The sequence below is a fragment of the Carcharhinus amblyrhynchos genome, chromosome 13 (assembly GCF_965287045.1).
Source record: "Carcharhinus amblyrhynchos chromosome 13, sCarAmb.v2.hapA, whole genome shotgun sequence".
Lineage (NCBI taxonomy): Eukaryota > Metazoa > Chordata > Chondrichthyes > Carcharhiniformes > Carcharhinidae > Carcharhinus > Carcharhinus amblyrhynchos.
In genome coordinates, this window is record NC_137336.1 from 68,760,145 (window position 1) to 68,786,973 (window position 26,829).

The following is a 26,829-nucleotide window of genomic DNA, read 5'->3' on the forward strand; positions in this document are numbered from 1 at the left end:
GTTCTGGTCGCCTTACTACCAGAAGGATGTGGAGACTCTGGAGAGAGTGCAGAGGAGGTTTATCAGGTTGTTACCTGGTATGGAAGGACTGGGTTATGAGGAAAGATTGAGCAAATTGAAGCTGTTTTCCCTTGAAAGACGGCGACTGAGGGGGGATCTAATAAAGGTATATAAGATTATGAAGGGTATAGATAGAGTAAACAGAGGTAAGCTATTTCCTATGATAGAGACACACAGTACGAGGGGCCGCGGGCTTAGGGCGAGAGGGGAGAGGTATAACACAGATATTAGAGGGAGGTTTTTCACACAGAGGGTAGTGGGGATACGGAATGCTCTGCCAAGTAAGGGGGTGGAGGCAGGCATGCTGGAGTTGTTTAAGAGTTACTTAGAGAGGCACATGAGTAGGTTGGAGATGGGAAGATATAGGAGATTGTTTTAAATGAGGTTCATTAGCATTGGGACGTCCCTGGTAATGTAACAGGATGTGGAATCATACTAATGTTTTTCTCTTTTAATTCACAGGTTTTAAGTCGGTCTGCCTTGTTGTCCAACGAGGGGCATACACGCGATGTACTAGGGCTGCTCTTGGATGTTCGAGAATAGCCTGGTGCTTCATGTCGTTAGTGTGTGCTTAAACTGGACCAGATGCTGGGCAACACGACAGCTCAGTGACTATCACTGTTTGCTGTGCAGACACATGGATTTGGGCCAGTGTCTGTGGGAGTTTGCGCATTCTCCCCGTGCTTGCGTGGGTTTTCTCCGGGTGCTCCGGTTTCCTCCCACACCCCAAAGATGTGCTATTAGGCTGACTGGAGGTAATAAATTGTCCCTAAATTAGTTTCCCTCAATGTGGAATGCTATAAGCATAGATAAGGGTCATGGGTGGAAGGGGGACTGGTAATGTTAAAATGGTGGCGCAGGCTCATTGGGCTGAAGGGCCTGTTTCCCGGGCTGTTTTTGTTCTTTGTTCTTTATTACTCCCTGTGCCACATTCCTGTGAGGCTAGGAACAGAAAGATAGTGCAGCTTGACATGTGGCTAAACAGCTAGTAAATGACAGAGGATTTCAGGTATCTGGACCATTGGGGTCTCTCCAGGAGCGTGGGACCTGTACAAGAAGGATGGGTTGCATCTAAACTGGAAAGGCATAAATATTCTGGACGGGAGGATTTAAACTAGTTTGCAGGTGGGTGGGAACCAAAGCAAAGGTGAATTAACGAAAAGATAACCAGAGAGTAAGGCCAGTAAGACTCAGAGAAAGAGCAAACAGGGTGTAGTTGCTAATCAAAGAGGGTCTGGTGGACTGAAATGCATTTGTTTCAATGTGAGAAGTGTAACAGATAAGGCAGATAAACTTAGAGCTTGGATTAGTACTTGGAACTATGACATTGTTGCCATTACAGAGACTTGGTTAAGGGAAGGACAGCTTAACATTCCAGGATACAGATGTTTTCAGGCAGGATAGAGGATGATGTAAAGGGGATAGGGAGTTGCACTTCTGGTTAAGGAGAATATCGCAGCTGTATTGCGGGAGGACATCTCAGAGTGCTCATACAGTGAGGCAATATGGGTAGAGCTCAGGATAGGAAGGGTGTAGTCACAATGTTGGGGGTTTACTATAAGCCACCCAACTACCAGCGGGAGATAGAGGAACAGATATGTGGGCAGATTTTGTCAAGATGTAAAAGTAACAGAGTTGTGGTGGGAGATTTTAACTTCCCCTACATTGACTGGGACTCACTTAGTGCTAGAGTTGTAGATGGGGCAGAATTTATAAGAAGCATCCAGGAGGGTTTCTTGAAACGGTATGTAGATAGTCCAACTCGGGAAGGGGCCATACTGGACCTGGTATTGGGGAATGAGCCTGGCCAGGTACTCGATGTTTCAGTGGGGGAGCAGCTCAGGAAGAGTGACCACAATTCAGTAAGCTTTAAGGTAGATAAAAAAAAGTGTAGTCCTCAAGTTAAGGTGCTAAACTGAGGGAAGGCTAATTACAACAATGTTAGGCAGGAACTGAAGAACGTAGATTGGGGACAGATGTTCGAGAGCAAATCATGTGGGATACTTTCAAGTATAAGTTGATAGGGGTTCAGGACCAGCACATTCCTGTAAGGATGAAGGATAAGTATGGCAAGTTTTGGGAACCTTGGATAACAAGAGATATTGTGAGCCTAGTCAAAGAGAAAAAAGAAGCATTTGTCAAGGCTAGGAGGCTGGAAAAACACAAAGCAAGTGTGAAGTACAAGGAAAGTAGAAAGAAACTTAAGCAAGGAGTAAGGAGGGCTAAAAGGGGGCACGGAAAAACATTGGCCAGCAGGATTAAGGAAAATATAAAGAGCAAGAGGATAGCTGGGGAGAGGGTTGGCCCACTCAAGGATGGGGAGGGAATCTATGCGAGGAGCCAGAGGAAATGGGTGAGGTATTAAATGAGTACTTTGCATCAGTATTCACCAAAGAGAAGGACTTGGTGGATGATGAATTTGGGAAAGGGTGTGAAAATAGTTTGAGTCAAGTTGAGATCAAAAAAGGAGGTGGTATTGGGGTTCTTGAGAAAGATTAAGATAGACAAATCCCCAGGGCCTGATGGGATATACCCCAGAATACTAAGAGAGGCAAAGGAGGAAATTGCTGGGGCCTTGAGAGAAATCTTTGTATTCTCACTGGGTACAGGGGAGATCCTAGAGGATAGGAGAATAGCCAAAGCTGTTCCTTTGTTTAAGAAGGGTCGCAAGAATAATCCAGGTAACTACAGACCGGTGAACCTTACATCAGTGGTAGGGAAATTGTTGGAAAGGATTCTTTGAGACAGGATTTATTCCCACTTGGAAGTAAGTCGACATATTAGCGAGAGGCAACATAGTTTTGTGAAGGGGAGGTTATGTCTCATGAACTTGATCGGGTTTTTCGAGGAAGTGATGAAGTTGGTTGATGAAGAAAGGGCAGTGAATGTTGTCTACATGGACTTCAGTAAGGCCTTTGACAAGTTCCCTCATGGCAGACAGATGTAGAAGGTGAAGTCACATGGGATCAAAGGTGAGGTGGCAACGTGGATACAGAACTGGCTCAGTCATAGAAGACAAAGCATAGCAGTGGAAGGGTGTGTTTCTGAATGGAGGGCTGTGACAAGTGACGTTCCTCAGCAATCAGTGCTGGGATCTTTGCATTTTGGAAGGTCTAATAAAAATAGGAAATATACAGTAAATGGCAGAACTCTTAAGAGTATTGATAGGCAGAAGGATCTGGGTATACAGGTACAGAGGTCACTGAAAGTGGCAACACAGGTGGAGAAGGTAGTCAAGAAAGCATACGGCATGCTTGCCTTCATTGGCTGGGGCATTGAGTTAAAAAATTGCCAAGTCATGTTGCAGCTTTACAGAACATTAGTTAGGCTACACTTGGAATATAGTATTCAATTCTGGTCACACACTACCAGAAGGATGTGAAGACTTTGAAGAAGGTACAGAAAAGATTTACCAGGATGTTGCCTGGTATGGAGGGCATTAGCTATGAGGCAAGGTTGGAGAAACTTGGTTTGTTCTCACTGGAATGACGGAGGCTGAGGGGCGACCTGACAGAAGTCTATAAGATTATGAGGAGCATGGACAGAATGGATTGTCAGAAACTTTTTCCCAGGGTGGAAGAGTCAATTACTGAGGGCATAAATTTAAGATGCAAAGGGCAAGGTTTAAAGGTGAAATATGAGGCAGGTGGTACAGAGAGTGGTGGGTGCCTGGAACCTGCAGCCAGGGGAGCTAGTGGAAGCAGATACAATAGTGAGTTATAAGGGGCTTCTGGACAAATACATTAATAGGATGGGAACAGAGGGACGTGGCCCCGGAAGGGTAAGGGATTTTAATTCAGTGAGGCAGCATGGTTGGTGCAGCTTGGAGGGCTGAAGAGCCTGTTCCTATGCTGTAATTTTCTTTGTTCTTTGTTGCCATTCGTGGGGCTTGAATTCAGCTTTACTGTCTATTACTACTGACGATGGAGCCAGCACCATCTTGAGAAGTGAGCAGCTCGCTTGTTTGGGAGATAGGCCTTTTAAATATGGAAATCAGGGTCCATATCGTATGACGTAACTACAACCCAGTTCAGGCCACATCTGGTAGGGGGCGACAGAGTGCACACTTCACCCAATTTCACAGACAATGGGAAAGGAGAGACCAACTAGCTCATCTGGTTAATGCTAATGAGGCCTCACAGGGAAGGTGGGACCCTTGCAAGGATTGAGGGTAAGGGGAGGGGATATGGGGGTGGTTTCCTCAGCAGTTGAATGGATGCTCAACCAATGCACACTGTTTGCTGATGGCAGCATTCTCTGATCTTGCTGCTGTCAATGGCACTTCCCTCTGAAGCCACCCCACACCATCAGGAAATCCACAGAAAGGGTGTGCTGCTGTGGCATGAATGGCCAAAGAATTCGGCCATGGTCACCATGACACCCCATCCACCATCTTAAGTGCTGATGTGCTTAGGACCCCAACGTCAGTGATATCGACATCACCTCAATCCACCCACAATCTGTGAGGAGACATTGATGGCAGTGGCAACAACTCTATTTTAAAGGGATATTTAGCTGCTGTCAGATGAAGCTCCAGGACAGAGAAAAAGTTGAACCTTATTTGGCTAATGACTCCCTACTCTCACAGCAGAATTGAAAAAGAATCTGAGTAGATTGATGATCTAGATGAAGGAATTGAGAGCATTACGGCTAAGTTTGCAGATAATACAGGCAGAGATGGGCAGAGGAACAGGTAGCATTGAAGAGACGGGGAGACTGCTGAAGGACTTGGATAGGTTAGGAGAGTGGACAAAGAAGTGGCGGATGGAATACACAGAGGGAAGTGTGAGGTTATGCACTTTGTTCGGAAGAATAGAGGCGTAGACTATTTTCTAAACGGGGACAGAATTGAGAAATTGGAAGTGCAAAGAGACTCAGGAGTCTTAGTTTAAGATTCTCTTAAGATTAATTTGCAGGTTGCTTTAGTGGTTCGGAAAGCAAATGCAATGTTAGCATTCATTTCAAGAGGATTAGAATACAAAAGCAGGGATGTACTGCTGAGGCCTTTTAAGGCTCTGGTGAGACCACATTTAGAATACTATGAGCAATTCTGGGCCTGTATCTAAGGAAGGATGTGCTGGTCTTGGAGAGGGGCCAGAGGAGGTTCGTGAGAATGATCCCGGGAATGAAAAACTTGACATATGAGGAACATCTGAGGAGTCTGGGTCTGTACTTGATGGAATATAGAAGGATGAGGGGATCTCATTGAAACTTACAGAATAACGAAAGGCCTGGATAGAGTGGATGTGGAGAAGATGTTTCCATTAGTAGGAGAGACTAGGGCCTGAGGGCACAGCCTCAGAGTAAAGGTGAGAAAGAGTTTCTTCAGCCAGAGGGCGATGAATCTATGGAATTCATTGCTACAGTAGGTTGTGGAGGCCAGGTCACCCAGTGCATTTAAGACAGAGATTGATTGGTAAATGGATCAAAGGTTATGGGGAAAATACAGGAGAATGGGGTTGAGAAACCCATCAGCCGCAATTGAACGGCAGAGCAGACTTGATGGGCTGAATGGCCTAATTCTACTCCGATACCTTATGATCTTATAGATGGCTCATTTTGGGTGTTTCCATGTCGCACTCTGTGCTTTCACAGTGTGCAGTCACTCAAAGAATAGGGAGTAAAGATGAGTTAATGAGGCATTCAACCTTTCTGCCAATAGACACTTACAATATTGCCCTTATTTCCAGTTGGCACAATTGGCACTGATCCAGGACGCTGAGGGGGGATGGGTGGATGGTTAGCTGATTTTAATGTTGATCGTTTATCTAAGAGAAAATAAGAAAATGTGATTAGCGAATTTGAGATAATTTCACAGCCATAAATTAGTTCTAATATATGGAGTTAATGTGTGCTAATCTGTTGTTGAAACCCTCATTCCTGTCTTCAATATCTCTAAAGTCACTGCCAGCTGCAGCTGCAAACCCTTAGGAGGAAATTTCACACTTCTGCTGGTAACAAGGGACAACCTATTGTTGGAAGTGGTTACCTACACCCTTCTCATTGACTTCCCACATTGCACTCTCTAAATACAGCTCATCAAATCTCTGCTTCCCACAGCCAAATTCATATCCAAAGAACAAAACAAAGAACAAAGAACAACACAGCACGGGAAACAGGCCCTTCTGCCCAACGAGCCCGCGCCGCCGTCCCATTGTCTCAGTGACCTATTCATGATTTTAGTCTACGCCTAATGTGCGAGGATCAGGGAGGTCCAATATAGGGACAATTTGTTACCCAATCAATCAGCCTTAAAGCGCATCTTTGGGATGTGGGAGGAAACCGGAGCACCCGGAGGAAACCCACGCAACCACGGGGAGAACGCGCAAACTCCCACAGACACAGGCCCAAATCCATGTGTCCGCACAGCAACAGAGATAGTCTCTGAGCTGTCATGTTGCCCTCGAGATGGTCCAGTTTAAGCACACTAACGACATGAAGCAATAGGCAACTCCCGACGCAACATCCAAGAGCAGCCCACTACAACCTGCCGCATGCATGCCCCTTGCTGGACTTAAATGCCTGTGGAGACAAAAATTTCATTATTAAACAGGCAAAGACTGTAACATCCCTGAGGCAAAAACGGAATCCCAAGCCTACAATGTTTAGTAAGGCCTGCTATATCCCCCTATATGTAGACCGCTCATGTGGCTGTCTAAGTGACTCTTAAACAACCCTAGCGTGCCTGCTTCCACCACCTTACTCGGCAGTGCATTCCACACCCCCACTACCCTTTGCGTGAAAAACTGCCCTCTAATATTTGTCTTATACCTAGCCCCCCTCACCCTAAGCCCGTGACCCCTCGTTCTATCCATTTCTAATAGCGGAAAAAGCTTACCACCATTTACTCTATCTATCCCCTTCATAATCTTATAAACCTCTATTAGCTCGCCCCTCAGCCGACGTCTCTCAAGGGAAAACAGCCCAAGTTCGTTCAATCTTTCCTCGTAAGACAGCCCTTCCATACCAGGCAGCATCCTGGTAAATCTCCTCTGCACTCTCTCCAGGATCTCTACATCCTTCCGGTAGTACGGCGACCAGAACTGGACGCAGTACTCCAAGTGAGGCCTAACCAACGTTCTATACAACTGCAACATCAGACTCCTACTCTTATATTCTATACCTCTTCCTATGAAGGCTAACATACCATACGCTTTCCTCATCACATTCTGCACCTGCACCGACACCTTCAGTGACTTGTGCACTTGCACCCCCAGGTCTCTCTGCGTATCTATACTCCGGATAGTTCTACCTTTTATCGTATAACTCCCCTCCACATTATTCCGGCCAAAGTGCATCACCTCGCATTTCTCTGGATTAAATTCCATTTGCCATCTATCTGCCCAATCTACCAGCCTGTCTATGTCCTGTTGCATTGCCAGGCACTGCTCCTCAGTACCCGCCAATCCAACCATCTTAGTGTCATCAGCAAATTTGCTGATCACACCACCTACCCCCTCTTCCAAGTCATTAATATATACTACAAATAGAAGAGGTCCTAGTACCGAGCCCTGCGGCACACCACTGGTGACAGACCTCCAATTGGAAAAGGAGCCTTCCACTACTACCCGCTGTCTCCTCCTCCCAAGCCAGTTCTCCACCCATCTACATACCTGGCCTTGTATCCCATGAGCCTTCACCTTTTCTATCAGCCTACCATGAGGGACCTTGTCAAACGCCTTACTGAAATCCATATAGACGACATCAACGGCTTGTCCTTCGTCAACCGTTTTTGTCATCTCTTCAAAAAATTCCACTAGATTCGTAAGGCACGACCTCCCTGTAACGAAGCCATGCTGCGTATCCCTGATCAGATTGTAGCGCTCCAGATGTTCATACATCCTATCCTTGAGGATCCTCTCCATTAGCTTGCCTATAACTGAAGTCAAGCTCACCGGCCTATAATTCCCTGGGTTATCCCTCTGACCCTTTTTTAAACAACGGTACTACATTAGCAATGCGCCAATCCTCTGGGACCTCACCTGTGTCCAAAGAAGAGACAAAGATTTGCGTCAGAGGCCCAGCAATTTCATCCCTCACCTCCCTTAGCAGCCTGGGATAGATGCCATCAGGCCCCGGAGATTTATCCGTCTTTATACTGTCTAAAAGTCCCAACACCTCTTCCCTCGTGATGACTATTTCCCTCAACGGATCCTCAAACTCCTCAAGCACAGCACCAGACATCAGGCCCCTCTCCTGCGTGAATACCGACGCAAAGTATTCATTCAAGATCTCCCCCATTCCCCCAGGCTCCAAGCATAGTTCCCCTCCTCTGTCCCTGAGAGGACCAATCTTCCCTCTAACCATCCTTTTGTTTCTAACATAGGAGTAAAATGCCTTCGGATTTTCTTTAATCCTACCCGCCAAAGCCATTTCGTGGCCCCTTTTTGCCTTTCTGATGCCCCTTTTAAGTTCTCTCCTACATTCTCTGTATTCTTCTAACGCTATCTCTGTCCTCAAATGCCTAGATCTAATGTACGCCTCCCTCTTCCTCCTGACCAGGTCCTCAATATCCCTAGTTACCCACGGCTCTCTAATCCTACCCTTCCCATCCTTCCTCTTGACCGGCACATGTCTTTCCTGCAAAGATTTTAGTTTTCCCTTGAGAGACTCCCACATACCCAGCGTCGACCTGCCATCAAACAGCTTACCCCAGTCCGTATCTTTAAGATCCTGCCTAATCCGGTTGTATCTAGCCCTCCCCCAGTTTAACACCCTCCCCTTAGGACAGGCTTCATCTTTATCCATTAATATCTTAAACCAGACAGAGTTGTGGTCACTGTTAGCCACATGCTCTCCTACTTCAACGTCAACCACCTGCCCAGGCTCATTCCCCAGAACCAAGTCCAGTATAGCCCCCTCTCTGGCCGGGCTATCCACATACTGCTCCAGGGATCCTTCCATTACACACTGTACAAATTCCTCCCCGTCAGCACCCTCTGATCTCGGCACCTTCCAATCTACCCCGGGGAGATTAAAATCTCCCACTACCACCACCCTATTCTTCCTGCACTTATCTAGAATGTCCCTGCTTATCCCTTCTTCCACAGCCCTCGGGCTGTTGGGCGGTCTGTAGTACACACCCAACATAGTAACATCTCCCTTCCTATTCCTCAACTCCACCCATAGCGACTCGATTCCTGTATCCTCTATACCTCCCTCCCTCTGCACTGCTATGATGCAATCCTTAACTAACAACGCCACTCCCCCACCTCTCAGCGACCCACCCCTATCACGCCTGAAGCACTTATACCCAGGAACATTCAACTGCCAGTCCTGCCCTTCCTTTAACCAAGTCTCTGTCACCGCCACCACTTCCAACTTCCTTTCGAACATTAATGCCTTCAGTTCATCTGTTTTGCCAGTCACACTCCTAGCATTGAAACACATGCACCGAAGACCCTCAGAAACAATCCGATCCTTCTTCCTACCCTCCGGGCTTACCCTATCCCCAATCCCAGTTCCGTCCACCTCCCCACCCCCCCTCCATGTTAGTTTAAACCCTGCCGAAACACTCCAGCTAACCTTCCAGCTAAGATATGCATGCCCTTCCCAGTTAACTGTACCCCATCCCTCTTGTATATTTGCCCCTCTTTCATAAAGACTTCCCAGTGGTCTACGAATCTAAAACCCTCTGCCCTACACCAATCCTTCAACCACGCATTTAGTTGGAGTATCTCATTATCTCTAGCCCTGCTAGCCCCAGGCACCGGCAGCAGCCCAGAGAACGCCACCCTGTTCCAGCTCTGTTCACCCTTCACCTCTGTCTTAATTGGCCCACATTACCCTCCAGAAAACTCCTCAAAGAACGAAGAACAATACAACATAGGAACAGGCCCTTCGGCCCTCCCAGCCTGCACCGATCATGTGTTCCTAACTAGACCATCCATTTGTATCTCTCTATTCCCAATTCTCATTCTTGTATTTGTCTCTTCCATAATTTCTCTTTTAGACTCATAGAGTCATAGAGATTTATAGCATGGAACAGGCACTTTGGCCCAACTTGTCCATGCCACCCTTTTTTTCAAACCCTTCAGCTAGTCCCAATTGCCCAATTTGGTCCATATCCCTCTATATCCATTTTACCCATGTAACTGTCTAAACGCTTTTTAAAAGACAAAATTGTACCCACCTCTACTACTACCTCTGGCAGCTTGTTCCAGACACTCACCACCTTCTGTTGAAAAAATTGCCCCTCTGGACACTTTTGTATCTCTCCCCTCTCACCTTAAATTTATGCCCTCTAGTTGTAGACTTCCCTACCTTTGAGAAAAGATATTGACTATCGAGCTGATCTATGCTTTATGGGACTTTAACTTTACGAATATTGATTGGAATTGCTATAGTTCTAGCTCGCTAGAGGGGTCAGTGTTTGTACAAAGCGTGCAGGAAGGTTTTTTGACTCAGTATGTAGATAGGCCAACTAGAGGTGAGGCTATATTGGATTTGGTGCTGGGAAATGAGCCAGACCAGGTGCTAGACTTGGAAGTTGGTGTGCATTTTGGTGATAGTGACCACAATTCGGTTACGTTCACCTTAGTGATGGGAAGGGATAGGCATGAACCTCGGGTCAGTAGTTTTAGCTGGGGTAAGGGCAATTATGAGGCTATTAGGAGTGAATTAGGAAGCATAGATTGGACTAGGAGATTACAGGGACTGGGAACGTCCAAAATGTGGAGTTTTTTCAAGGAGCAGCTACTGCGAGTCCTTGATAGGTATGTCCCTGTCAGGCATGGAGGATTTGGTAGATCTAGGGAACCGTGGTGCACTAAAAGAGTTGAGTCGATGGTTAAAAAGAAAAAGGAGGCTTATGTTCGGATGAGATTGGAGGGCTCAGATAGTGCACTAGAAAGCTTTAGATTGGCTAGGAGGGAGTTGAAGAGTGAGTTGAGAAGGGCTAAAAGAGGACATGAGAAGACTTTGGCTGATAGGATTAAGGAGAATCCTAAGGCGTTCTATAGATATGTCAAGAACAGAAGGTTGGTCAGGGCAAGATTAGGGCCAGTTACAGACAGCAGGGGGAAGTTGTGTGTGGAACCGGAGGAGATTGGAGAAGTATTGAACCAATATTTCTCTTCGGTGTTCACACAGGGGGACATGAATATAGCTGAGGAGGACATTGGGTTGCAGGGGTGTAAAATAGACAGTATTACGGTCGATAAGGGGGATGTGCTGGAAATTCTTGAGGGGCTGAAAATAGATAAGTCCCCTGGTCCGGATGGGATCTACCCTAGGATTCTCTGGGAGGCTAGAGAGGTGATTGCAGAGCCTCTGGCTCTGATCTTCAGGTCGTCATTGGTCTCTGGTGTAGTCCCGGAGGATTGGAGGATAGCGAATGTTGTCCCATTGTTTAAGAAGGGGAACAGAGACTTTGCCGGGAATTATAGACCGGTGAGTCTTACTTCTGTTGTGGGCAAGGTTTTAGAAAAAATTATTAGGGATAGGATTTATAGTTATTTGGAGTGTAATGAATTGATTAGAAATAGTCAGCATGGTTTTGTAGCGGGTAGGTCGTGCCTTACAAACCTTATTGAGTTTTTTGAGAAGGTGACCAAAGAGGTGGATGGGGGCAAAGCAGTTGACGTGGTATATATGGATTTTAGTAAGGCGTTCGATAAGGTTCACCATGGTAGGCTTCTGCAGAAAATGCAGATGTATGGGATTGTGGGTAATCTAGGAAGTTGGATCAGGAATTGGCTATCAGATAGGAGACAGAGGGTGGTGGTTGATGGTAAATATTCATCATGGAGTTCGGTTACGAGTGGTATGTCTCAGGGATCTGTTTTGGGGCCACTGTTGTTTGTAATTTTTATTAATGATCTGGATGAGGGTATAGTTGGGTGGATTAGTAAATTTGCTGATGACACCAAAGTCAGAGGTGTGGTAGATTGTGAGGAAGGGTGTCATAGTCTGCAGGGAGACTTAGATAGGTTGCAGAGCTGGGCCGAGAGGTGGCGGATGGAATTTAATGCGGAGAAGTGTGAGGTAATTCACTTTGGTAGGAGCAACAGATGTGTTGAGTATAGGGCTAACGGGAGGACTTTGAATAGTGTGGATGAACAGAGGGATCTAGGTGTGTGTGTACATAGATCCCTGAAAGTTGGGAATCAAGTAGATAAGGTTGTTAAGAAGGCGTACGCTGTCTTGGCGTTTATTGGTAGGGGGATTGAATTTAGGAGTCGCAGCGTCATGTTGCAACTGTACACTACTGTAGTGCGGCCGCACTTGGAGTACTGTGTGCAGTTCTGTTCCCCGCATTACAAGAAGGATGTGGAGGCTTTGGAGAGGGTGCAGAGGAGGTTTACTAGGATGTTGCCTGGTATGGTGGGGAGGTCCTATGAGGAGAGACTGAGGGATTTAGGGTTGTTTTCGTTGGAAAGAAGGCGGCTAAGAGGGGATCTTATTGAAACATATAAGATGATTAGAGGTTTAGATAGGGTGGATAGTGATAGCCTTTTTCCTCGGATGGAGAAAGCTAGCACGAGGGGGCATGGCTTTAAATTAAGGGGGGGTAGCTACAGGACGGATGTCAGGGGTAGGTTCTTTACCCAGCGGGTGGTGAGGGATTGGAATGCCCTGCCTGCTGCAGTTGTAAATGCGTCTAGTTTGGGGGCGTTTAAGAGATCTCTGGATAGGTTTATGGACGAAAAGGGATTGGTATAGGCTAGTGGGTCATTGTTTTTGTAACTGGTCGGCGCAACATCGTGGGCCGAAGGGCCTGTTCTGCGCTGTAATGTTCTATGTTCTATATTCTATGCCTATTATTATTTTATAGACCTCTATAAGATCACCCCTCAGCCTTCTGTTCTCCTGAGAAAAAAGTCCCAATCTATCCAGCCTCTCCTTATAACTCAATCCATCAAGTCCGGTAGCATCCTGGTTAATCTCTTCTGCACTCTTTCCAGTTTAATAATGTCCTTTCTATAATAGGGTGACCAGAACTGTACCCAGTATTCCAAGTGTGGCCTTATCAATGTCTTGTACAACTTCAGCAAGATGTTGAAACTTCTGTATTTAATGTTCTGACCAATGAAATCAAGCGTGCTGAATGCCTTCTTCACCAATCTGTCCACCTATGACTCCTCTTTCAAGGAGCAATGAATATATACCCCGAGATCTCTCTGTTCTGTAACTCTCCCCAACGCCCGACCATTAACTGAGTAAGTCCTGCCCTGGTTCAATCTACCAAAATGCATCACCTCACATTTGTCTTAATTAAACTCCATCTGCCATTCGTCAGCCCACTAGCCCAATTGATCAAGATACCGTTCCAATCTGAGATAACCTTCTTCATTGTCCACAGTGCTTGGTATCTTGGTGTCATCTGCAAACTTACTAACCATGCTTCCTACATTCTCATCCAAATCATTAATATAAATGACAAATAACAGTGGACCCCTGAGGCACACCACTAGTCACAGGCTCCAATTTGAAAAACAATCCTCTACAACCACCTTCTGTCATCAAGCCAATTTTGTATCCATTAAGCTACCTCATCCTGCATCCTGTGAGATTTAACTTTGCGCAACAACCTACCATGCAGTACCTTGTCAAAGGCCTTGCTAAAGAACATGTGGACAACATCAACTGCACTGCCCTCATCTACCTTCTTGGTTACCCGTTCAAAAAACTCAGTCAAATTTGTGAGACACAATTTTCCATTCACAAAGCCATGCTGACTGTCCCTAATCAGTCCTTGCATCTCTAAATGCCTGTAGATCCTGTCTCTCAAAATACCTTCCAACAACTTACCCACCACAGATGTGAGGCTCACCGGCCTTAGTTCCCAGGCTTTTCCCTGCAGCCCTTTTTAAACAAAGGCACAACATTTCCCACTCTCCAATCTTTACGCAAGGATATTTTGGCCTTGGATGGAGTGCAGAGGAGGTTTACTAGGCTGATGCCGGAGTTGAGGGGGTTGAGCTATGAGGAGAGGCTGAATAAACTAGGCTTGTACTCGTTAGAGTTTAGAAGAATGAGGGGAGAGCTCATTGAGACATATAAGATGATGAATGGGATGGATAGGATAGAGGTGGAGAGACTCTTCCCGCTCAGAAAGGACAGTAGGACTAGGGGGCACAGCCTCAAGATAAAGGGAGGGGCGGTTTAGAACAGAGTTGAGGAGGAACTTCTTCACTCAAAGGGTGGTGAATCTCTGGAATTCTCTGCCCGTTGAAGTGGTGGAGGCTGTCTCGCTAAATATTTTTAGGGTTTTTGATAAGCGAGGGGATTAAGGGTTATGGGGAGAGGGCGGGAAAGTGGAACTGAGCCACGACAGATCAGCCATGATCTTATTGAATGGCGGGGCAAGCTCGAAGGGCTAGATGGCCTACTCCTGCTCCTATTTCTTATGTTCTTGTGTTATGACTATTGATGATTCAAATATCTCTGCTAGGGGACCCGCAATTTCCTCCCTGGCCTCCCACAACATCCTGGAATACATCTCATCAGGTCCCAGGGATTTATCTACCTTGATGCGCTTTAAGATTTCCAATGCCTCCTTCTCTGTAATATGTATACTTCTCAAGACATCACTATTTATTTCCCTAAGTTCCCTAACATCCATGCTTTTCTCAACAGTACACACTGATGAGAAATATTCATTTAGGATATGTGATTCATTGTTAAATTTTGTTTGGTGTCATTTATGAAGATGTTTGTGACATTTTACTGTGTTAAAGATACCTTATAAATGCTATCTGCTATTTCTTGTAACTATTTCCAGAACAGAATTCTCCACTGTGTTATCATCAATATTTCAACAACTTCTTAATAACCATTTCAACCATTCAACTGCCCTTTCATCCCTGGAATCAATCTGGTGAACTGCCTCCAGTGCCACCACATCCTTAAGTAAGGAGATCAAAACTGGACACACTGCTTCAGGTATGGTCTCACCAATGCCTTACACAATTGTGACAACACTTATTTACTTTTAAAATCTAGTTCTTTTGCAATAAATGCCACAATTCCACTTGCCTTTCTTATTATATGCTACACCTACATTATGGGTTATGGGGAACAACAGGAAAGTGGAGTTGAGGCCAAATTGCCACAATCATATTGAACAGTGGAGCAGGCTTGAAGGGCTGAATTGGACCAACATATAACCACAACTGGACCAACCATTTTACCATAACTACACCAACCATTTAACCTTAACTGGACCATGTCAACATAACAGGACCAAACATACAAACATTACTGAACCAACAATGTCAACATAACTGGACCAACCATTTTAATGTAACTAGATCAGTCATGTAATATAAAAAAGTAAGAACTAAGAGGAAGAGCAGGTAGCACGGAAGCACACTGGTCAGCACTGCTGCTTCACAGCTCCAGGGACCTGGGTTTGATTCCAGGCTTGGATCTGTATGGAGTTTGCACATTCTCCTCGTGTCTATGTGGGTTTCCTCCAGGTGCTCCGGTTTCCTCGCACAATCCAAAGATGTGCGGGTTAGGTTGATTGGCCATGCTAAAATTGCCCCTTAGTGTCCTGAGATGTGTAGGGTAGGGAGATTAGTGGGTAAACATGTAGGGATAAGGGGTAGGACCTGGGTGGGATTGTGGTCGGTGCAGATTCAATGGGCCAAATGGCCTCCTTCAGCATTGTAGGGTTTCTATGATTTCTAGGCAATCCTAAATTAAAGAATTGGGCATATTAAAATCAAACACAGTCAAACCTCGGGCAGGCCAATTGTACAATACACAAACATGTCTGGGCTTGATTCATCTATCACCCCACTGATACTTAGCAGGAAATCATTGCACCCCATTGAAATGCACTGGCCTATTATTAGAAGCCCAGATCGGGCCAGATTTTCTGTCACCGCACGTTCCTGCAGTTGGCTTAATCTGATGACAGGTTAATGTAAGCAACAGCATGGAGATGGACACCTGGGGGCAGACCTTGGTGGCCTGTCAGGCAGACAGACCCTCCTGGGACCTCATTGGCTGGAAGCCAGAGAAATTTCTGAAAGGCAAGCAGGCAGGGGATAAAGGGATGTATTTTCAGACACCAGATGAAGGAGGCGACCCTTGACCATTCGGACGACTGATCAGAGAAGGAAGGAAGGAAGAGGCTGCCATTGAGACTCACCTTCGTGACAACGGACCAGAGGGACTCAGAGCATCGAGCCTGCAGTTTTAACCATTTTTGCGTGTAGTATACTTGAATCTGGGGTATTCTCTTGTTTTATGTGGGTAATTTAGGGTTAATAGTGTTATTATTAATAAACTTGTTGAACCTTTACTTGTGTTTGTTCTTTGTCCATCTTGCAAATAAAGGCACCGGGGTAAAACCTTGGAGTAAGCAAACTGGTCGAAAGTATCTGAGAATTACTAGGTACAACATTGTCTATGCACTTCATCATTTTATAGACCTCTATAAGGTCCCCCTCAGCCTCCTATGCTCCAGAGAAAAAAGTCTCAGTCTATTCAGCCTCTCCTTATAACTCAATCTATCAAGTCCTAGTAGCATCCAAGTAAATATTTTTCAGACCCTTTCTAGTTTAATAATATCCTTTCTATAATAGAGTGACCAGAATTGCACACACTATTCCAAGTATGGCCTTACCAATGTCTTATACAACTTCAACAAGACGTTCCATCTCCTGTATTCAATTTCTGATCGATGAAATCAAGCATGCTGAATGCCTTCTTCACCACGCTGTCCACCTGTGACTCCACTTTCAAGGAGCTATGGACATGTACTCCTAGATCTCTTTGTTCTGTAACTCTCCCCAGTGCCCTACCATTAACTGAGTAAGCCCTGCCCTGTTTCAACCTACCAAATTACCTCGCATTTGTCTAAATTAAACTCTATCTACCATTCGTCAGCCCACTGGCCCAATTGATCAACAGCATGCGTACTCTTGATCCATAGTACATGTACAGAAGCAGCGGTACATGTACAGGAGCAGCAGAACATGTACAGGAGCAGTAGTACATGTACAGCAGTGGTACATGTACAGGAGCCGCAGTATGTGTACAGGAGCAGTTGTACATCTACAGGAGCCGCAGTATGTGTACAGGAGCAGCAGGACATGTACAGGAGCAGCAGGATGTGTATACAAGAGCTGCAGTACATGTACAGGATCAGTGGTATGTGTACAGGAGTGCAGTATGTGTACAGCAGCAGCAGTACATGTACAGGAACAATGATATGTTCATAGGGCAGTGGGATGTGTAAAGCAGCAGCATTATATGTACAGAAGCAGTGATATCTGGACAGAAGAAGTGGTATGCATAAGACGCAGATGTATGTGTGCAGGAGCAGCAGTATGTGTACTGTGGCAATGCTATGTGTACAGGAGCAGCAGTATGAGTACAAAAACAGCGGTATGCGCACAGGAGCAACTGTATGAGTTCAAGAGCAGCAGTATGTGTACAAGACCAGTGGTACATGTACAGGTGTAGCAGTATGTGCAAAGGAGCTTCGGTATGTGTACGTGAGCCACAGTACATGTACAGGAGCTGTGGTACATGTACAAGAGCAGCAGTACGTGTATGGGAGTAGCGATATGTGGATAGAAGCAGCAGTATGTGGGACAGAAGCAGCAGAATGCATTACAGAAGCAGCAATATGTGAGCAGCAGCAGCAACAGTATAAGAACATAAGAACTCGGAGCAGGAGCAGGCCATCTGGCCCCTCAAGCCTGCTCCACCATTCAATAAGATCATGGCTGATCATTTTGTGGACTCAGATCCACTTACCCACCCACTCACCATAACCCTTAATTCCTTTACTGCTCAAAAATGTATCTATCATTGCCTTAAAAACATTTAATGAGGTTGCCTCAAATGCTTCACTGGGCAGGGAATTCCACAGATTCACAACCCTTTGTGTAAAGAAGTTCCTCCTCAACTCAGTCCTAAATCTGCTTCCTCTTATTTTGAGGCTATGCCCCCTTGTTCTAGTTTCACCCGCCAGTGGAAACAACTCCTTGCTTCTATCTTATCTATTCCCTTCATAACCTTATATATTTTTATAAGATCTCTCCTCATTCTTCTGAATTCCAATGAGTATAGCCCCAGTCTACTCAGTCTCTCCTCATAATCCGACCCTCTCAACTGCAGAATCAGCCTAGTGAATCTCCTCTGTGTTTGTGTACAGGTGTAACAATATGTGAATTAGAGCAGTATTATGTGTACAGGAGCAGCGATATATGTACAGGAGCAGCGATATATGTACAGGAGCAGCGGTATATGTACAGGAGCGGCAGTACCGTACAGGAGCAGGGGTGTGTGTACAGGAGCAATGGTACATGTACAGGGGCAGCAGTACGTGTACAGGAGCAGTGGTACATGTACAGGAGCAGCTGAATGTGTACAGAAGCTGCAGTATATGTATAGATGGTATGTGGACAGAAGCAGCAGTACAAGGGCAGAAGCAGTGGAATGCATACAAAAGCAGCTGAGTGTGGACAGAAGCAATGGCATGTACAGAAGCAGCGGAATACGTATAGAAACAAAGGTATGCATACAGAAACAGCAGTATGTGTACGTGTACCAACAGGTTTAAGATTCGTGCTTCCTATGTGGACGGGAACGGGGACTAGAGGGAGGTTGAGCCAACTGACTGCAGCACCATGTGCAGAGAGCCATTCAAGGGTGGGGTGGGAGAGAAAGAAATACAGTTATAATTGGGGATAGTATAGTTAGGGGCATGGATCAGAATTGAGAGTCCCGAAAGTTGTGTTGCCTATCTGGTCTTGGGTTTGGGATCTCATGTGGGCTGCAGAGGAACTTGGAGTGGGAGGGTGAAGATCCAGTTGTTGTGGTCCACATAGGTACCAACACCATAGATAAAACAAGGGCAGAGGTTCTGCTAAGAGATTATGAGCAGTTAGGAGCTAAATGAAAAAGGAGAACCAAAAAGGTTGGATTACCTTTGGATTACTTACTTGAGGTAGGTAATCCAAAGGTAGGTAAACCAAAAGGTTGGATTACCTACCTGAGCCATGAGCTAATTGGCACAGGGTCAATATGATTAAGCAGATAAATGCGTGGCTTAAAGATTGGTGTGGGAGAAATGGGTTTGAATTCATGGAACATTGATACTAGTACTGGGGAAGAAGGGATCTGTTCTGATTGGACAGTCTTCATCTGAATTATGCTGGGACCAGAATCCCAGTGAATTACACAAGTAGGGCTGTAGATAGGGCTTTAAACTGAATGGGGAGGAGGGGGTTCAGTTGTAGGGGAAATTAGAAAACCCAAATTAAAGGAGGAAATAAGAGTGCAGGTTAGCGATGTGGCGGATGGTTACCAGACAATAAAGGCGAGGGCAGAATGGATGAATGTCCTTATGCACCAAGGAATTATAAAAGGGGAGGGAAACTTACCAGTAGAACAAATTTAAAAGCATTACAAGCTGGTACAAGGAGACTACATCTGGGAATTGAATATCCAAGGGTACTCAGCATTTCGGAAAAATGGACTGACAGGACAGTTACTGACACTGGGCGGCATGGTAGCACAGTGGTTAGCACTGCTGCTTCACAGCTCCAGGGCCCTGGGTTCGATTCCCGGCTCAGGTCACTGTCTGTGTGGAGTTTGCACGTTCTCCTTGTGTCTGCGTGGGTTTCCTCCGGGTACTCCAGTTTCCTACCACAGTCCAAAGATGTGCGGGTTAGGTTGATTGGCCATGCTAAGAAATTGCCCCTTAGTGTCCAGGGATGTGTAGGTTAGAGGGATTAGTGGGTATGGGGGTAGGATTGTATTCAGTGCAGACTCGATGGGCCGAAGGACCTCTTTCTGCACTGTAGGGTTCTATGAGGTGGTGTTGCTTTGCTGGTGAAGAAAAAGATCTGTGCTGTAATGAGAAATGACATAAGCAAGGGAGATCAAGATGTGGAATCAGTCTGGATTGAAATAAAAAATGGCAAAGGGAAGAAATACATGGTAGGAGTAATCTATAGGTTCCCCAAGCAGTAGTTCTGCTGTGGGGCACAGTATAAACCAGGAAATACTGAGGGCCTGCAAGAAAGGTACAGCAATAATCATGGGTGATTTTTCTTTGCACATAAATTGGAAGAATCAAATTGGCAAAGAGTCATAGTTCATTGAATGTATTAGAGGTTGTTTCTTGGAACAGTATGTTGTGGAAACAACTAAGGAGCAGGCTATTCTGGATTTGGTTATGTAATGAGGAGGGATTAATTGACGACCTCATAATTAAGGATCCTCGAGGGAGTAGTGACCATGTTCTGATAGAATTCAAAATTCAGTTTGGAGTGAGAAAGTGTGGAGTCCCAGTCTTACATTGTGGAATTAATCAAAGGAAATTACATAGGCACGAGGGCAGATTTGGCCCGAGTAGAGTGGGCAGGAAGGATAGTGAATGAGCAGTAGCAGTTGTTTAAGGAGATACCCAATTCCTCACAACTAAAATATACCACAGTGAAGAAGAAAAATGGTAAGGGGGAGGGGGGAAAATATTCATGGCTAAACAAGGATGTCAAGGACAACATAAAGACAAAGACTGGAGTATACCTTATTGCAAGGGCTGGTGGCAGGCTGGAAGATTGAGAAACTTTCAAACATAAACAAAGGGACACTAAAAAAGTAATAAAAAGAGCTAAGGTAAATTATGAAAGAAACCTAGCACAAAATATCAAAAAGGATAGCAAAAGCTTCTATAAGTATATAAAAGGGAAGAGAGTCAGTAAGGTGAATGTTGGTCCCTTGGAAGATGAAACCAGCGAGTTAATAATGGGGAACACTGAAATGGCAGAGATGCCACATCAATACTTTGGTTCAGTTTTCACGGTGGAGGACACTGGTAGCATTCCTATAGGAACGGACAAATCAGAGGGTATAGAAAATGTAGGACTTAGAGTAATCAACATTGATAGAGAAAAGATACTCAGCAAACTATTGGGTTTGAGTGCAGACAAGTCCCCCAGGCCTAATGGCTTACATCCTCGGGTATTAGAGAAAATGGCGGCGGAGATAGGGGATCCATTGGTTATAATATACCAAAATTCCCTGGACACAGGAAAGGTTCCAATGGACTGGAAAAATGCTAATATGATGCCCTTATTCAAAGAGGGAGGGACATAAAATGTAGGAAATTACAGACCAGTTAGTTTAACATCCATTGTTGGGAAAGTCTTTGGATAAAGGGTAGCAAATTTAAAACAGAATTGAGGAGAAACTACTTCTCCCAAAGGGTTATCAAGGAAGCAATATCAGGACATTTGAAAAGTCAAAACATTATCCATCAGAATCAGCATCGTTTCATGAAGGGTAAATTACTTTTGACTAATTTCCTCGAATCCTTCAAAAATGTAACAAGCAAAGTAGATTAAGGGGTTCTTGTAGATGTAGTATATCTGGACTTGCAGAAGGCATTCTGCATGTGCTGCACAAGAGGTTAATTCACAAGGTTAGATTACATGAGATTAGGAGTAATTTATTACTTTGGATGGGTGACTGGCTGATGGATAGAACACAGAGCATTGGGATTTTTTTTCTGAATGGCAAATAGTAACTAATGGGCTGCCGCGAGGTTTGGTCTTTGGGCCCCAGCTATTTACAATTTGTATATTAATGACTTGGTTACAGAGGTATAAGTGTCTATAGCCAAATATGCAAAATAGGCAGGATAGTAAGTTGCAATGAGGAAATAAGAACCTTACAAATGGATATAGATAGGTTAGGAAGTGGCAGATAGAGTTTAATGTGGATATGTGTAAGGTCATGCATTTTGGTTGGCAAAATGGGAAGACAACTTATTATCTAAATGGTGAGAGACTTCAGGGTGCTCTGGTGCAGAGGGATCTAGGTATCCTTGTTCATGAGTTACAGAAGACTAGCATTGCAGTACAGCAGTTAATCACAAAATCCTACAATGCAGAAAAGGCCTTTCAGCCCATTGAGTCTGCAACAGCGCATGAGGCCCTGACCTGCCCACCTAATGCCACTTGCCAGCACTTGGCCCATAGCCTTGAATGCTATGGTGTGCCAAGTACTCATCAAGGTACTTTTTAAAGGATGTGAGGTATCCCACCTCCGCCACTGTCCCAGACAGTGCATTCCAGACCGTCACACCCTCTGAGTAAAAAGGTTTTTCCTCAAATCCCTCCTAAACCTCCCACCCCTCGCTTTTAATTTGTGATTCTTCATAACTGACCCTTCAACTTAGGGGAACAGCTGCTCCCTATCCACCCTGTCCATGCCCGTCATAATCTTGAACATCTCAATCAGGGGTCGCCCCTCAGTCTTCTCTGCTCCAGAGAAAACAACCCAGGCTTAAATGCTCCATCCCAGTCAACATACTGGTGAATTTCCTCTGCATCCCCTCTAGTGCATTCATGTCCTCTAATAAAGAAAGCAAATAGAACATAGAACATAGGACATTGAACACTACAGCACGAACAGGCCCTTTGGCCCACAAGTTGTGCCGATCACTTAAACCTAAAGGAATAGAAGATAAAGGTAAGTAGGTATTATTGCAACTACACAAGGCATTGGGGAGGCTTGGAGTATTGTGCACAGCTTTGATCCCCTTATTTGAGGAAAGATGTAGTGGCTTAGAGGCAGTTCAGAAGAGGTTCACTAGATTGAATCCAGAGATGAGGAGTTTGTTGTATGAAAAGTGATTGAACAGTTTAGGCCTATATACTCTGGAATTTAGAAGAATGAGGAGAGATCAAATTAGGGTACACAAGATGATAAAAAGATATGGATGACGTAGACATGGAGCAGATGCTTCCTTTTGTGCGGCATTCTAGGATGAAAGGTCTTAGAATAAGGGGTAGCAAAATAAAAACAGAGTTGAGCAGAAAATACTTCTCCCAAAGGATTGTGAATCTGTGGAATTCACTACCCCAAAGTGCAGTGGTGCTGGGACAATGATTAAATTTAAGGAGGAGATACACCGATTTTTAATTGGTAATGGGTTGAAAGGTTATGGGGAGAAGGTAAGAAAATGGGAATGAGGAGCATATCAGCCATGATTGAATGGCGGATCAGATGCGATAGGCCAAAAAGCCAGCTCTTATGAACTAGAACAGTGCTATGTACAGGAGGAACTGTATGAGTACAAGAGCATCAGTGTGTGTACAGGAGGAACTGTACATGTACAGGAGCAGTGGTACGTGTATAGGAGCAGAGGTACGTGTACAGGAGCAGCAGTACATAGAAACATAGAACAGTACAGCACAGTATAGGCCCTTCGGTCTCGATGTTAAGCCGAGCTATGTCCAAACCCAAGATCATGTTATCCCACTCCCTATCATTCTGGTGTGCTCCATGTGCCTATCCAATAACCGGTTAAAAGTTCCTAAAGTGTCCGACTCCATTACCACAGCAGGCAGTGCATTCCACACCCCACCCATTCTCTGAGTAAAGAACCTACCTTGGATATCCCTTCTATATCTCCCACCATGAACCTTAAATTTATGCCACCTAGTAACAGCTGCATCCACCTGAGGAAATAGTCTCTGCACATCCACTCTATCTATCCCCCTCATCATCTTATAAACCTCTATTAAGTCGCCTCTCATCCTCCTCCGCTCTAAAGAGAAAAGCTCCAGCTCCCTCAACCTTTCCTCATAAGACCTACCCTCCAAACCAGGCAGCATTCTGGTAAATCTCCTCCGCACTCTCTCCAATGCTTCCACATCCTTCTTATAATGAGGTGACCAGAGCTGCACACAATATTCCAAATGTGGTCTCACCAAGATCCGGTATAGTTGAAGCATAACCTCACAGCTCTTAAACTCAAACCCCCTGTTAACGTACATGTACAGGAGCAGCGGTACGTATACAGGAGCAGTGGAACGTGTACAGGAGCAGTGGTACGTGTACAGGTCCATATACAGAAGCAGCAATGCATGTACAGATGGTGGTGTAGTAGTATTGTCACTGGACTAGTAATCCAGAGACCATGGGTTTTAATCCCACCATAGCAGATGGTGTCATTTGAATCCAGTAAAAACATCTGGAATTAAAAAGCTAATGATGACCATGAAACTGTTGTCAATTGTTATAAAAAAACTCATTTGGTTCACTGAAGTCCTTTCAGAAGGAAATCTGGCATCCTTACTTGTTCTAGCCTATATGTGACTGCAGATCCACAGCAACTTGATGCTTAAATGTCACCTGAAATAGTCTAGATCAGTTCAAGGACGATTGCCTTCCTAGGCAGTGCATTCCAGATTCCCACAACCCTCTGAGTGAAAACATTTTTCTCACATCCCCTCTGAATCTACCAGTCCTTATGCTAAATCTAGGGCCCCTTATGATTGACATCTCAACAAAGGGGAATGGCTACTTCTACTCACGCATGTTCATATCCCTCACAATCTTAAACACCTTAATTGTGTATTCCCTCAGCCTTCTCTACTCTGCCTTTTAGCAGTCCTGGGCACGACATTTCAGAAAGGATATATTGGCCTTGGAGGGAGTGCAGTGTAGATTTACCAGAATGATAACTGGACTCTCTATGGATTAAATTACAAGGACAAATTACACAAACTAGGGTTATATTCCCTGGAATTTAGAAGGTTAAGGGGTAAGTGATTGATTGAAGTTGTGAAAGAACAGATGAGACTGCTTGGGAGAAATTATTTCCACTGGGTTGGGAGTCTTGGGCCAGGAAACATAGGCTGGGATTTTCCAGTCCTGCTGTAGTGGGACCCATTATGGGAAATTGGCAGCCCATTCAAAAGTCCATTGACTTTCAGCAGGACCAGCTAATCCTCATTGCCAGTGGGACTGGGAATTCATGCCCACAGTCTAAATGTTACAGATAGGGCTGTCAGGCTTCAAAACAGCCATGATCTCTCATGGAATAGCGAAGCAGTCTGAAGGACCAATGGTCTACTCCTATTAAAATTCCTATTACGTTTGTCCATACATATTGCATTCAATGTGATCATCAACCAACGAAAACTTATTCACTACTACACACACACATCACACACACACACACATCACACACACACACACACTTCACACACACACACCCATCATACACGCACACACCTCCAATAGCATACACGTGCATCATACATACACACACACACTCCTGTCATACACACACGTACACATCTCATACACGTCATATACAGACACCTCACACACATGTCATGCTCACATCATCCAACACACCTCACACCTACATCTCACACACACATAACACACACCTCACACACACATCATATCACACACCTCACACACACGTCATACACACACATCTTTCTCACACGTCATACACACACACTTCACACATATATCATACACGCACGTCATGCACACATCATACACACATGACACACACGTCATAACACACACCTCACACACGTCAGACACACACACACCTCATACACATGTTATACACACACACCTCACACATGTTACACACATGTCATACACTCACATCATACACAAACAAATCATGCACATACACATCATACGCACACCTCACACACATGTAATACACACCTCACATGCATGTAATACACACACACCTTACACATATGTAATACACACATGTACACACCTCACATAAACACATCAGACACAAACCACACACATCATACACACACTTTGCACATGTCATACACACACACACCTACACACACAGATTGTACACACACCCACCCATACATATCATGCCCACACACATCATACACACACACACACACACACACCATACATACACACTTATGCACACATCATAAACACACACATCACATTTGCCACACATATGGACATTCACAGCACACAGACACACATACAAATAGATACACCACATGGAAACCATACACTCACACACACAGAAATCGCACTCAGACACACCACACTTAGACACACACACTTCACACATACAGAAACAGACACACGCATATCACTCTCACATACACATGTATGCCACACAATCACACATATTCAGATTCATTACACACACTCTTGATGCATTGACACATCATATGCTCTATAATCATTTGGATATTGTGAACCCACTATTGTAACACACTGTTCTGAAAACATGTTTGATATCAAATAATGATTCTCAATCCACTGGTGAAAGTATGAACTTGACTATTAAAAAAGAGACTAAAGATAACTTGAAATCACAGCCAAAGATGATACCCCAATTTGTATTATTTCACATTCCAGTTCATAAAGACAATAACCTCCTGAGCAATGTGAAGGACCCACATCTTCTGTTCCATTAACAAGGCATTAAGGCAATCTCCTGAGATATTCAACTGTTGGAGAAGAACCATTAAGCCTAATCTCTTGGACAATGGGACTCTAGGTAAGAGTGCTTCCTAGACAAAGTCAGACAAATTATCCTTGGAATATATTAACAATTACCGAGTTGGAGTGTCTTGGCAATTGAAGATGGAAGATCACATGCCAAACCAAGCCTTTATTCCTTTTTAAACATATATTTTATCAGTAGAACTGAGGACAAACGGTTGAGATGCTGAGAGAATACTCAAGTCAGGACCCTCTGCAGATTGTACATTATTTTCTCTTTGTATGGACTCTAACTTGAGCAATATATCATTCCCCAGTCTGTAATTTATATTTTTGTGAGTGTGCGCAGATGCATGTGCATGCGTGTGTCAAATTCAGACCAAGTTAACCACTTTCTATGTTAATTTTGAGAAAGCCTGTACTTATTGGTTCTTTCATGATCACAGAATGTAAACACTTAAGTATTCGCTAAATTAGAAGAATGTCCTTTTGAAACAAAAAAACCTGTCAAACAAGGAGATGGAAGCCATTCTATCTCTCTTACCT

The 26,829-nt window shown here is 44.6% G+C and overlaps 1 protein-coding gene across 1 annotated transcript in view; it reads right to left on the minus strand.

The window, feature by feature from the left end:
- The window catches only part of lcp2a (lymphocyte cytosolic protein 2a), a 178,584-nt gene that overhangs the window by 53,954 nt on the left and 97,801 nt on the right, over positions 1-26,829 (minus strand). The window contains exon 8 of the mRNA XM_080201161.1: positions 5,731-5,828. Within this exon, the coding sequence (XP_080057287.1) occupies positions 5,731-5,828 (98 nt within the window). The remainder of the gene's footprint in view (positions 1-5,730; positions 5,829-26,829) is intronic.